The 13,639-nt window shown below is 38.6% G+C and overlaps 1 protein-coding gene across 2 annotated transcripts in view; it reads right to left on the bottom strand.

The window, feature by feature from the left end:
* Positions 1 to 13,639, bottom strand: part of LOC126753112 (insulin-like growth factor-binding protein complex acid labile subunit) — a 241,287-nt gene that overhangs the window by 18,816 nt on the left and 208,832 nt on the right. For both annotated transcript variants that reach the window (XM_050464287.1, XM_050464286.1), the window contains exons 7-11: positions 12,650 to 12,793; positions 12,303 to 12,407; positions 11,881 to 12,007; positions 11,584 to 11,780; positions 6,497 to 6,652 (exon numbers count right to left, since the gene is read on the bottom strand). In XM_050464287.1, the coding sequence (XP_050320244.1) occupies positions 6,497 to 6,652; positions 11,584 to 11,780; positions 11,881 to 12,007; positions 12,303 to 12,407; positions 12,650 to 12,793 (729 nt within the window). The remainder of the gene's footprint in view (positions 1 to 6,496; positions 6,653 to 11,583; positions 11,781 to 11,880; positions 12,008 to 12,302; positions 12,408 to 12,649; positions 12,794 to 13,639) is intronic.

The following is a 13,639-nucleotide window of genomic DNA, read 5'->3' as shown; positions in this document are numbered from 1 at the left end:
AAATAACTTCCATAGAAACTGAACGATCGGAATCAAATGCTTGTATGGACAAGTTTTACAACTGATGGGATACATTTACGATAGCGGGTTATGGTCCAAGAAAGAAGGAAATTGTTAAGAACGAGTTACTATAGTATAGATATGTGCCTTACGAACTGATCGATCAAAATCAAGGCGTGTAAAGAATCTTTTGTATTTATGCAAGGTATTACAGCTTTGGTACAACGAAGTTAACGTTTTTTTTGGTTGACAATTGAACGAATCACGACCAGGACGGTCATCAACATCAACTGATGACCAACATTGTGAAAAGAAACTCTCCCACTACCAGGATGTTATGAATCGTATTATTACTGGCGATGAGTCTTGGATTTATGCTTACGACCTTGAAACAGACAACTAATTGGCCGAATATAGTGACAAAATGAACCGAAGCCGAAAACACCAAAGCGGGTGCTGACAGGTTTCTTCAATTATCGAGGTGTGGTGTATTCCGAATTCCTTCCGGCCAAACTGTCAACAAGGAATATTATTTGAGTGTTATGCGTCATTTGGACGAAGCTATTCGTAAGAAGAGATCCTTGATCTTTGTAATACGATAATGCACCGTGACATATTGAATTGATTCTTCGTGAGTTTTTCGCCAAATTTTCAACCAATATCGTCCCGCAACCACCGTATTCGCCTGATTTAGCTCCGTGTGACTTGTGGCTATTCAGCAAACTCAAGCGAGCACTCCGGGGGAACCGGTTTGAGTCAATTGAAGACATTAAACGTGAATCGCTACACGCTTTGAAGGCTATGCCGAAAATTCACTTTAACAACTCATATATATAGGGACCAAAGGGATTACTTTGAAGGGGGACCGAGTTATAGATGTTGAAGAATCAATTAAGAATTTTCAAATTATGAATAAAATCTTAATATTTTTTGCGCATAGTAGTATATAACTACATAAGTCTTAGCCGAATTGCCACAAAATGATTACAAAAAGCAAAAATTTTGTATTTGACAGTAGAATGAGTACAACATAAGTTAAAGATTATCCCTCGCAAATGGCTAATTTATTACTTTTGGTAATAGTCTATCAGATTGCCTGTTGTAATCTGTGAAGTCTTGCATCCTTTATCCACTTGGAATACATATATGGCAACAGAAGATTAAATATTGAAGAGTTCATAACTAACATTAAATACCGAAGAATAAAAGGGAAGAACTTCAGACCATCAAGGACAACATTCACAAACAGTTTATAGAAAAAATTTAACCGAAATATTTTTTTTAAATAAATAAATAAAAGCGCAGAAAACCCGAGTAGATGAATTTTCACTGGATAAAGGGGCTTAATATAGTCTCACAAAGTTATAACTATATAGTGTTGAGAATTGTTAACTGCTTAAAAAAAGTGAAACAAATTTATTGTTTTATGATACTATGCGTTATGCCAAGTTGTGAGTCCCCTAAATATGTATACATATTTATACAAAATCATACCTCATCGGAAGTGAAAATTGAAAGGAGACGTATTTTGACTTCTAATGGATTCAATTTTCAAAATGTAACCTGCCTTGGCAGAAATCTGGTAACATATGCTTGATGGGTTCTTCAATTTTATAAAATTTGCACGCTACGCCTCTCCTTTACAACAAACCAGCCTTGAAACTGTTATTTTTAAGTGCTGTTATTAAGTTACCTTTTTCTTCATAAAGCATATTTTGACAATTACTATGCGTTTTTCAAGCACTCCACCATTTAGCGAAACAAGCACACTTTGCTGCGAAATTAGTAATCTCTTAATATGTTTCCGAAAATTTTCAAACGGTATAAAATACTAATAAAGGTAAATATTAGCGTTGCGTTATGAAATATGTTAACTGCAAATATTTTACAAAAATGCCACAAATACAAAAAATATTTGAACATGTTTGTTTGATATTGATTTCGTTGTGCATTTCATTTCAGCCAACAGCAACCGCAAACACTATTTCCCGGAAATAGGCGAACGCCTGGAGTGCTGCGGCGAACTATCGGGTGATTTTTTTGAGGTTAGGATTTTCATGCATTAGTATTTGACAGATCACGTGGGATTTCAGACATGGTGTCAAAGAGAAAGATGCTCAGTATGCTTTGACATTTCATCATGAATAGACTTACTAACGAGCAACGCTTGCAAATCATTGAATTTTATTACCAAAATCATTGTTCGGTTCGAAATGTGTTTCGCGCTTTACGTCCGATTTATGGTCTACATAATCGACCAAGTGAGCAAACAATTAATGCGATTGTGACCAAGTTTCGCACTCAGTTTACTTTATTGGACATTAAACCAACCACACGAATGCGTACAGTGCGTACAGAAGAGAATATTGCGTCTGTTTCTGAGAGTGTGGCTGAAGACCGTGAAATGTCGTGTTATTCGACCACATGGAAGATTTTACGCAAAGATCTTGGTGTAAAACCGTATAAAATACAGCTCGTGCAAGAACTGAAGCCGAACGATCTGCCACAACGTCGAATTTTCAGTGAATGGGCCCTAGAAAAGTTGGCAGAAAATCCGCTTTTTTATCGACAAATTTTGTTCAGCGATGAGGCTCATTTCTGGTTGAATGGCTACGTAAATAAGCAAAATTGCCGCATTTGGGGTGAAGAGCAACCAGAAGCCGTTCAAGAACTGCCCATGCATCCCGAAAAATGCACTGTTTGGTGTGGTTTGTACGCTGGTGGAATCATTGGACCGTATTTTTTCAAAGATGCTGTTGGACGCAACGTTACGGTGAATGGCGATCGCTATCGTTCGATGCTAACAAACTTTTTGTTGCCAAAAATGGAAGAACTGAACTTGGTTGACATGTGGTTTCAACAAGATGGCGCTACATGCCACACAGCTCGCGATTCTATGGCCATTTTGAGGGAAAACTTCGAGAACAATTCATCTCAAGAAATGGACCCGTAAGTTGGCCACCAAGATCATGCGATTTAACGCCTTTAGACTATTTTTTGTGGGGCTACGTCAAGTCTAAAGTCTACAGAAATAAGCCAGCAACTATTCCAGCTTTGGAAGACAACATTTCCGAAGAAATTCGGGCTATTCCGCCGAAATGCTCGAAAAAGTTGCCCAAAATTGGACTTTCCGAATGGACCACCTAGACGCAGCCGCGGTCAACATTTAAATGAAATTATCTTCAAAAAGTAAATGTCATGAACCAATCTAACGTTTCAAATAAAGAACCGATGAGATTTTGCAAATTTTATGCGTTTTTTTTTTAAAAAAGTTATCAAGCTCTTAAAAAATCACCCGATATTTGCGTGAAATGCGGAATGTGTACGTACACATCTATTACATAATGAGAGATTGAATGCAAATATTTTTTCAAATTTTAAATTTCGTTTTTCATTTACATTCAAATGTATATGATTTTAATATATTTCTCACAAAATAAATGGATAGGAAATTAATTTATATACATACATATACATATATTTAGTAATTTAAATAGAATAATGATTCCAAAATCGTAAATTTTTCTCAAACAATATTATTTGCAATTTAATGTAATGTAAAACTTCACACACAAATTTAATAAATTAAAAAAAAAACAAATTTGATTATAATCCATTTACGATTTCGTCGAATAATGAATGTTTAATTATTTTTAATTTAAAGTTCTCAAACCGAACTCTCGGGGCTCCTTCTCTGCCCAAATCCACTCCGATTGAGACACCTCCAAAACATGGTTTTTGAATGCTTCAACAGCATCTTCTGGCGACGAAAATCGTTGACCACGCATTATTTTCTTGATGTGTGGGAATAAAAAGAAGTCATTGGCTGCCAAGTCGCTGTACGGCAGATGACCCATCAATTCGACGTTTTGGCCGGTCAAAAAGGCGCTGGTTTGAGCCGATGTGTGAGAGCTCGCATTGTCATGGTGCATAATGATTCGTCTTCTCTTGTTCGTTTTTCGAATTTCTCCGAAGACTTCAGGCAAATAAATGGTGGTGTACCACTCAGAATTGACCGTCCTACGTTGCTCAAGCGGAACAGTCGCCACATGACCAGTTTTGCCGAAGAAACAGGCGACCATTTGCGTACAATTAAGGTAGCAGCAAATTTACTGCATCGGGCTGGACCTCCTTCAGAGAAGTGACAATCCACTCAGATACCAGGCGGCGATACTAGCCTTTAATTCATTAACTGTCTTTTCAGGGTTTGTCAAGGAGAGTCTTTGTAATAAGAATGGTATGGATGTCAGGCTACAGCGGAATCGCAATAAAGTACAAAGCTGCTGAGCTAGCCAGGAAGGGTACCCTAGAGCCGTTGTCTGTAGAATGGGAGTGTTCCCGTATCCTCTTGTGTTCTACTACTAGGTAGCTGGGCTTCCCGGAAGTTTGGGCAGCGCTGGGACACCATTGGTACATGCGCGGTCGCAAAGTCTTTTTGGCCCAAGTTCGATTGCAAGAGATCTAGTGATCTTTCTGCCCTCAGTAAGGCCATTCTTCTATTGGCGTCCATTTTGTTAGGCTGGAAATCTTATCAGACGCCATCTCCAGAAGCTGTATGAAAGAAGAGGATGTGAAAATAACTCAGCACTTCTCGCGTTTGGGAAGTCAAGACTTAAGCACTTGGGGGCTCACACCCTCAGCCATCCCACATTAAACGCCTGTGCGAATTTGTAGTGTCCGAAAACGTGTTGCTAATTTATATGTTCGAACACAGCATTCCTCTTTGCTATGGCTTCACAATAAACTATATATAGGAGTCAACCTGCGATCCCTTTAGATCAGCCATCTAACTTAACCTAACCTAATATAAAGTTTTGCCCACATCTGAAGGTATTTCCCCGTTTTTGATTCTTGCTAGTTGCAGGGGTAGCCAGCCCTTGCTTACATGTTTATACCCGCTTAGTACCCAAATGTTAAAAAAACATCAATTTAAATAAACACAGTTTTTAAGAAGGTGGAAACTCTTATCAAAATCAATTTTAACTGGAAGCTTCCTAATAATGTTATAATACATCATCTAAATTTAATCTCCCAAACAAGAACAGCTGGGTTTGTTTTTTCTAGTCTCTGAAGCTTCTGTGATTTAACATATGCATGTAAAGAATACACATTTCATTGATAGGAAAATATCCTTCATAAAATCCGGGTTTGCAATTAGTGGGAAAATATGAGACACTCCTGCATATAGAAACAAGAAAAAACGTTAACCTCGGCTGCACCGAAGCTAATATACTCTTCACAGGTGCATTTCTTTTAGTAACTACAGTGTTCAGTTTGTATGGAAGCTATATGCTATAGTAATCCGATCGGAACAATTTCTTCGGAGATTACATTGCTGCTTTAGAAAATAATCTATACCAAATTTGGTGAAGATACATTGTCAAATGCAAAATTTTCCATAAAAGAACTTGATTCCGATCGTTCAGTTTGTATGGCAGCTAAATGTTATAAAGGTCCGATATCGGCAGGTCCGACAAATGAGCAGCTTCTTGAAGAGAAAATGACGTCTGCAAAGTTTCAAAACGATATCTTAAAAACTGAGGGACTAGTTCGTATATATACAGACAGACGGACAGACAGACAGATGGACATGGCTAAATCGACTCAGCTCAACATACTGATCATTTATATATATACTTTATAGGGTCTCCGACCCTTCCTTCTAGGTGTTACAAACATCGTGACAAACTTAATATACCCTGTTCAGGGTATAAAAAGATACCCGACGAAACAGCTATAAGCGAATTGTTGTTATTATCATAATGAGGCGAGAAATAATCGAAAGTTCGAAGCAACAACAATAAATACATTCAAAGCTGTACACTTGTAATTGCAAATGTTCGGGCAGATGCCAGCACGCAATGGTGAATGTGTGACAACAATGTAGTTTACACTTGCATGTTGCAAAATTTTGTGGGTGGCCCGTTATAATATTTTTATATCTCGCCACACTTGTTATTGCCCTTGCATGCATGCAACGACTGTCGCTCACTGCTGCTCGTAATGTAGGTCTGTAGTTTGTTGGGTCGGTCGTTGGACGTCCGACGTCGGTTGCCGCTTGCAGGGCAGAGCAATTTGTAGCAGACGAGCGATGACGAATTTTTTCTCGTTTTCTCGAAATTTTTTGCCTTCGGTTTATATTCTTTTCAAGTTTGTTGTTTTTCTACTTTACTTTTCATTTCTATTCATTTTAAGCGCTAACGCTTTGGACTTGCCAGCTTGCATGCCACACACAAATTTGTGTTCGGTTTTATCGCTGTGCTAACATTTGGACATTGTTGTTGGGAGTGTTATATCGCTTTTTACTGCCATGACAGACATGACGTACACACACATACCAACACAAAAATACACGTACACACACACATTCAATTCTATTTCGGTTTAGGCGCCTCCACGCTCAACTAGCCAGTGGCCGCAAAACTTTTGTTTCAACTTATTTCTATAAATTTGTCCGGATTTTCGCTCGCTTCACTCTTCTCATCTGTGCACTCACCTCCAGCTCCCGGCACGGATCGATTACTTGCAGTGACATATTGTCCAAATGATTGCCGGATATGTTGAGATAGCGCAGCTGCTTGAACGGCACCAGCAGTCCCATCGGCAGCACTCCCATGTCGGCGACCGAGAGATGTGTCAGCTGTGGTATGACCTGAAAATGGGAGACAACAACAACAAGAGCAGATAAATTAAATTCCGTAAGTGATAGCAATGAGCACAGGGCGGTAATCGAATTTTGAGTAGTTGAGCAGGAAGTTCGGTATGTTTTATTGCAAGTTTTTATTGTTTTTGGTCGTGCAAAAGTTTTTATATTGTAGATTTGGTACTTAAACTGGGCAAACATAATATTTGCACAGAGATAGATTATATAATTGCTATGCGAGATTAAATGTAATTGCTTTAAGTGATTATGTGGTTTTCAGTGTTATCTTACATTCAAAGTTAGCTCTCGTTTACGTCCTTGATATATACAATTTGTTCGTGTAACATAAATTTTGATATTTGCTATGTGTGTTATGTGTGAATTGCGGTATAAAGGTCCATTACTTTCGCCGGTAGCATGTAGACTTTAATATGTGACATTATTGTGGCCTCGCAGAAACCTCAGAAGCAGTTTACTAAGTTACTTTTCTTATGATGCTGTTGGAGAGTGGATAGAAAACTGCCAGGACTCATTGGAAGATCTAGTAAACATGCAATTTTCAGACTGTAGGGACACGGTGTGTCATAGCTATGAAGGGAGCAGTGCGGTAAACTTTCCCGAACACATCTTAATGGAGAATATAATAAATCTCCCCGTACGAACGGATTCATTCCAGCAATGCTACACGATGTGCTCTGTCTATCCGACCCGTGGCTAAAGATGATTTTTAGGGGATGAATGAAGTTCAGCTATATGCCACACTCATGAAGAGAGGCTAGTGTAGTTTTCATACCGCAGGCAAGTAGAAACAATCCAACTTATTGAAAAGAATTTACGCCTATAAGCTTAACTTCTTTCCAGCTGAAAACGCTGGAGAAAATCTTGGACGTGCACATTTCAGCCGCAGCCCCTCCTAGAAACTTGTCCAAGCACGCATATACGAGGGCAGATCACTAGAGACTGCACTCCATAAACTCGTACTTAATATCGAAAGGGTTCTAGATATAAGGAATACCCTCCTTAAGAATTCCTGTTCAAATTTTCGAGCGTTGCATTCTGAATAGTATCCAGTCAATAGGTGTGGATCCTGCTATATAAAGCTCGGTCAGAAGTCTTTTGACCTCAAGAAGGATAAGAGCAGAATGGAACGACGCTAGAATGGCCAAGGTAGTCTGTAGAGGTACTCCGTAAGGTGGAGTGCTTTCCCCTCTTCTATGGATATTAGTGCTAAATAAACTGCTAAGGAATTTAGACGGCAAAACCCCTAATAGAGAGTTTTTGACAGACAATTAGCAGTTTAATGACCACCACTCTCAATACATTCCAAAATTGGGTATTACTAACGGGTCTGGGATTGAACTCGGAGAAAACGGATGTGCTTGTATACCCAAGAATGCATAAAATTCCTCTATACAGGTTCCCTTCAATAAATGGGACACAACTCTCTCTCAAGGACCGCACCAAGTACTTTGGGGTAGTCTTGGACAGCAAACTGCTGTAGAAGCACAACGTGGAAGAAAAATCTGTCCCTCTCTCATGCACAGGTACTACACAGAAATTGTTAGACCAATTCTGCTTTACAGTGCAGTTGTATAGTGAATAGGTGTACGGAAACCCATATAACGGAAGCCAGTTAAGACGCTCGCTGCGCTGAGCATAACGGGAGCTTTAAAAACAACTCCAACGGCTCCTGAACTGGTTCTAAACCTACCAAATATAGACCACTTCGCTAAAAACTACGCAACAAAATTGACTATGGGTTGCAGGAGAATTTAGATATAGAACCTTCGGCCATAGCTCGGTGAGTAATGGCGGCTTGGTAAACACCGACTACATGATCCCACTTTTCAACTAGGAATGAAGATTCAAAGTAAACATAGGGAAAGATGGTTGGCGTAAAGACAGCCTTTTAAGTTGCAGGACCACTGCAGTATATTTCAAGCTGAGGTTTTTGTTATTGCGAAAGCCGTAGAGCTGGTCTCTAATGCACCTGCAGGTAATTCCAGAGTCAACATCTATGTTGACAGCCAAGCAGCAATCAAGGCAGTAAACTCGCATCGCATATCGGCCAGAAGTGTCTTTGGAAGCAGGGCAGCACTGGAAAGTGTTGCCAGAAGTAAGCGACTTCACTTTTACTGTGTGTCAGGCCACAAAGGCATCGAGACCAATGAAAAGTGGACGAGACCGCCAAGAATGGTGTACGGCTAAAACCCGAAAGCGTGATCACATGAGGAACATGATCGGAATAATACCTGGTCATTGTTTAGTGGCGATACACGCCCACATGATGGGGCTGACAGATCGAGGAGACTGCAGGAAATGTCTAGAGTTAGGCATCAGGGAAACAATGGATTATGTCGTATGCACTTGTTCCGCATTGGCACGCTGTAAGCATCTGGAGTCACCACGGTATGATACACTGGAGGAGGTATTGATTGCGAGGCCACAGAGTATGTTAAAATTAGCGCCAAGCGCAGGCATCCTGAAAGATGACTATACCTCATGGACCTAGGAACTGAACTCTATCTAGTATCGCAAAGAACCAGAACTGGCCTATACGTAGCTCTCTGTTCTGCCAGATTAACCTATGATGCTGTCGACATTTAGTTAGAATATACGAATATATGAAACGGGACTTAATGGCGCCGAAAAATTAAAATATTGCACGTATTCAATTAATATGTTTGATTTAATATGTTTTAAGCTGGTGGCAACCCTTCTACAAAATATTTTAAATTAAGCCGTATGCCTGTTAAATTTGATGTTAAACAAATTTTCTTCATTTTACAAAATTACCTTTAACGAAGTTTCAAACAGGTAACCTTATTTGTCATTGCAGATCTTTAAGGAAAAATATTTTCAATGCTATCGGGATTTCGCCGTTGCCATGCAGCATGGTTTGGTAGCATATATCTTGGATTAACAGTTCTCAAAACGGATACGTCCGATTTTGCAAGTATTACATACTTATGTGCTTGTAGCTTAACCGAGTTTACAAAAACGGAAAATAGTTTTCTCACTGCCGAACTGAAATACGTCCATCTTCTCACCTAACTCTGATCTCTACTCTTTTGTTTTCATATCATGCCCCAGTTTTAAAATTCTTACTGCAATTTTAGATTATTAAATCTTCGATCTACGTATACCGAGCTTTCCTCTGTTCTATTCACTAAACTTATTTGAATATTCCGAAATATCTAAAGTGTGTAAATGGTTAGTACACTTTTGTTATTGAAGTCCGTTCTAATTTCTAAAATTAACTTAACGATTATTATATTTACTTTCCCTCCTCCCATTAATAATAGGTTGTCAAAAAAGTCTTGGAAAAATGGATATTTTCGCTACATGGTTGGCGCTGAAAGATGCGTAGTTCTATAACACGAATTTTATTCGTCGCATCGGGTCATGCTATACCTTTTTGGAAAGCTCATTTCACGCGCTAATACGTCGTTGTCGTTGTGATTGTCGTTTCTTTTAAGCCGTTCGTGAGTTATAGCGTCGCAAACATGGAGCAAAATAAAGAGAAAATACGTCATATTTTACAGTACTACTACGATAAAGGCAAAAATGCATCTCAAGCCGCCAATAAAATTTGTGCAATTTATGGACCCGATACAGTTTCCATTTCCACCGCACAACGATGGTTTCTACGTTTTCGTTCTGGTGTAGAGGTGGTCGAAGAAGCGCCACGCTCCGGAAGGTCTGTCGTCGAAAATTGCGATAAAATCGCTGAATTGGTCGAAAATTCCAAAAGAGACCGGCATAGTAGCAGCCGTAGCATCGGTCAAGAGCTGGGCATGAGTCATCAAAAATTCATTTCAATTTCAATAAAAAAAAAAAATCAATAAAAATACCGCAAGACTTTTTTGACAAACCATTATGAAAACTGTAGCTTTTTCAGTATACTCCATTTCCAAACAGAGGGTTTTAGGAAAACTAACTATTTTGCTTGTTTGTTGCTAATAATAATTTGCTGATATTATCTTCGAAACCTTAAGCAAACAGCTTCCAGTCTTCTAACTATTTGCTCATAGAGCTATATACATAACTACTATTGGCAACAACTCCAAGGTATGCACCATGCCAAGTTGCGAAGCGTGGTTAAAACCTTAAAAGAATAAAATAATCCTTAAAGACAAACTCAGACTACTTGTCGCATTCTACACTGGCCACTGTAAGCTCAAGAATCACTTGCCTGAAACTCCAAAACACCTGCTTATGGACTGCTGTAGGCGCAGGAAAAAGGCTCTGGAATCCACGTTTCCAAATAGAAATCACATAGCTTCAAAGCGATGTATGTATATATTGGAATTTATTAATATGTTGTGGCTAAATGAGTCGTTGCGACTTAGGAGAGGGCACAATAGACCTTAAGTCTCAGTGCAATCCTCCTAATTTATCCTTTATCTAATTTAATGTACACAATATTCAAGGTCTTCTCATGGATATTTCAAGCAATCGACTTACCTAATATAAGAGACTACTGATGCTTAAAGAGTAGCAAAGAGTTATACTGAATATACAATCTTAACTGAAAGTTCTATTGTGTTTTAGTTCTGGTTCTCAAAAGGTATCCAATATACAAATTGCAGTTTGTCGAAATGGCAAGAACGCAAACCATTTTTACATTAGTCGGATAATTTCTTTCCGAGATGTGAGTGTGACACAAACTTCGATATTGTTTTAATGGTATGGTCTATGCTTCCTGTCATGATTCAAAAATTACCCGATCTGGACAATAAATTGCTTCCGCATCCCACGTATTTTGCGGAACTACTTTCAGTGATCCTTAACTTTGCTCATCTGTCACGAAAAATAAAGCAATTAAACCCAGGAAATGACTTTCGAATTTGTATTTCTAGTAAGTTCCCTAAATACTCTCACTCGATTACGCTTTTCTGCATTCATATGATGTACTATTTTGTATGGATTAGACTCACCTCGAATGTTTCGCGCATGTCGAGCAAATTCATCTGCACGTTGCCGCTAATATTCAGCGTTTGCAGATTGTTCAGTCGCCGCACTGATTGCGGCTCCAGTCTCACCAGTTTGTTGTATGACAAATCCAGGAACGTCAAATTGCCCAAATGTTTAAACGAGTCATTGGGCACTTTCGCCAGACGATTGTACGATAAGTCTGCGGATGGGAAATATGAAGTGCGTCAGTAGAGTGTAGCTGGCCTTTAGGCGCACTAAAGAGCAAATTGTATGCGGCACTTTGTTGTTAACAAACTTACCCAAGTGTTGCAGCACGTTTTGATTTCGAAACAGCTCATCAACAACGACGGACAGTTGATTGCCATCAAGTAGGACTTTGGTGAGGTTTTTCACGTCGCGAAATTCATCCTTGTCGAGGAATTTAAACTGAAATGAGAGCAAAAAGCGCCAAAGCAGGGAAATTGCAGATGACGGTTAATTTTTCACAATGAAATGATGTTTGCCAACATTCAAAGAACTCCGTACAATTCAAGCAAAGAAGAAATAAAGTCAAAAGTCAATAGTCATTGTCTGTGAGGGAGCAAAAATGTTCAACCGAAAGCGATGACTTGCAAAAATAAACACAGCATTGATTTAAGGTGTGGCTTTGTGAGTTCATAAAAATATACAGACGCACACAGACACATGCAAATAATTTCGCTCGCGAATTTGCCACGCTTACCTCATTACGTCCCAGATCCAGCTCTTGCAGCATTGGCAATAAGTTATATAACTGCGGATTGATTTTCTTCAATTGACAATTACGGCATTTGAAAATGCGCAGCTCCTGTGGAAGGCATAAAGAAACAACAGTTAAATAGAAGGTGGAGACAGTACAAAAAAATATTGGTTTGAATAGGTTTTTCATTTCAATTTCCGATTGATTATTTCTTCAATCTAACTCGTAATAGTAATTTCTCTCCGCTCCACACGCCGCATGTGCGCAATTTAAGTACAGTAAGCGTATGTTTCTGCGAATTTGATTGACTGCAGAGGAATTATGTTCGTGCATACAATAGCACGGCTTACCGGCAAATCGCGAAACACATCCGGCGGCAGGTCTTGCAATGGATTTCCGCTCAGGTCCAGATACCGCAATTTGTTGAGCAGGAAAAATATGCGTGGCACGAGCTCCAATATGGAATTGTCAGCCAAATTGAGTCTTTGAAGTTCCTGAAAAAGACAAAAGTTAGATTTTGTTAAAAAATCGGCAATACGAATAATAGTATCTAACCGTATATATAAAATCTCTTATAGCAAATATTGAACAGTGGTATGAGAAGCTTAGAAAAATCGGCAATGAGATTTCAAATACTTATAATTAGTTTAAAGAATTAAAGCTAATTCATAGATCGGTTTAACACATTTTCACCACTAACCATTCATTGAATTTCATTAAAATATCTGACACCACAAAACACGGCATAATATTAACCAAAAGTACAGAACTAAAAATATATAATAACTACCCTTATTATTTTCAGAAAAGTAAAGAAAAGTATAACAAATTATATTCATTATAAACATAGACATAGGTATTCATACTCAATATGAATGCACTCATAATCGGTTTGCTGGTAGAAAAGGTATAGTCCAGATTAGACCATATCCGTATATGTATGAGTGTAACCACACGTTAGTGGCACAATTTGTACTAAGTTTTATTTCGACTTCTTCATTGATGATTAATTTATCTATAATAAAAATTCGGAAAATGTTCATTTTTAACCGACTTACAAGCGTAAATTCAAAAAAAAAAAAATTTCATGACTTATTTATAACAGAGAATGTTAAATTTAGAGAGATAATGTTATTTAACATTTAGATGAGCTGCAACACACAGAAAAGGGCGAGTTATAGCATAATAATAATAATAATAATAATAATAATAATACCCAACGATTACCCTCCTCCCGCCCAACCGACGCGAGGGGCGCAATCCGCGAACGAGCGGAATTAGCCGAGTCACAAAAGGCAAGAGAGTTTTAAGCGTTGCGATCTTAAGCTGCTCAGCTACAG

The sequence above is a fragment of the Bactrocera neohumeralis genome, chromosome 3, assembly GCF_024586455.1.
Source record: "Bactrocera neohumeralis isolate Rockhampton chromosome 3, APGP_CSIRO_Bneo_wtdbg2-racon-allhic-juicebox.fasta_v2, whole genome shotgun sequence".
Lineage (NCBI taxonomy): Eukaryota > Metazoa > Arthropoda > Insecta > Diptera > Tephritidae > Bactrocera > Bactrocera neohumeralis.
This window is presented reverse-complemented; position numbering and strand designations above follow the sequence as displayed.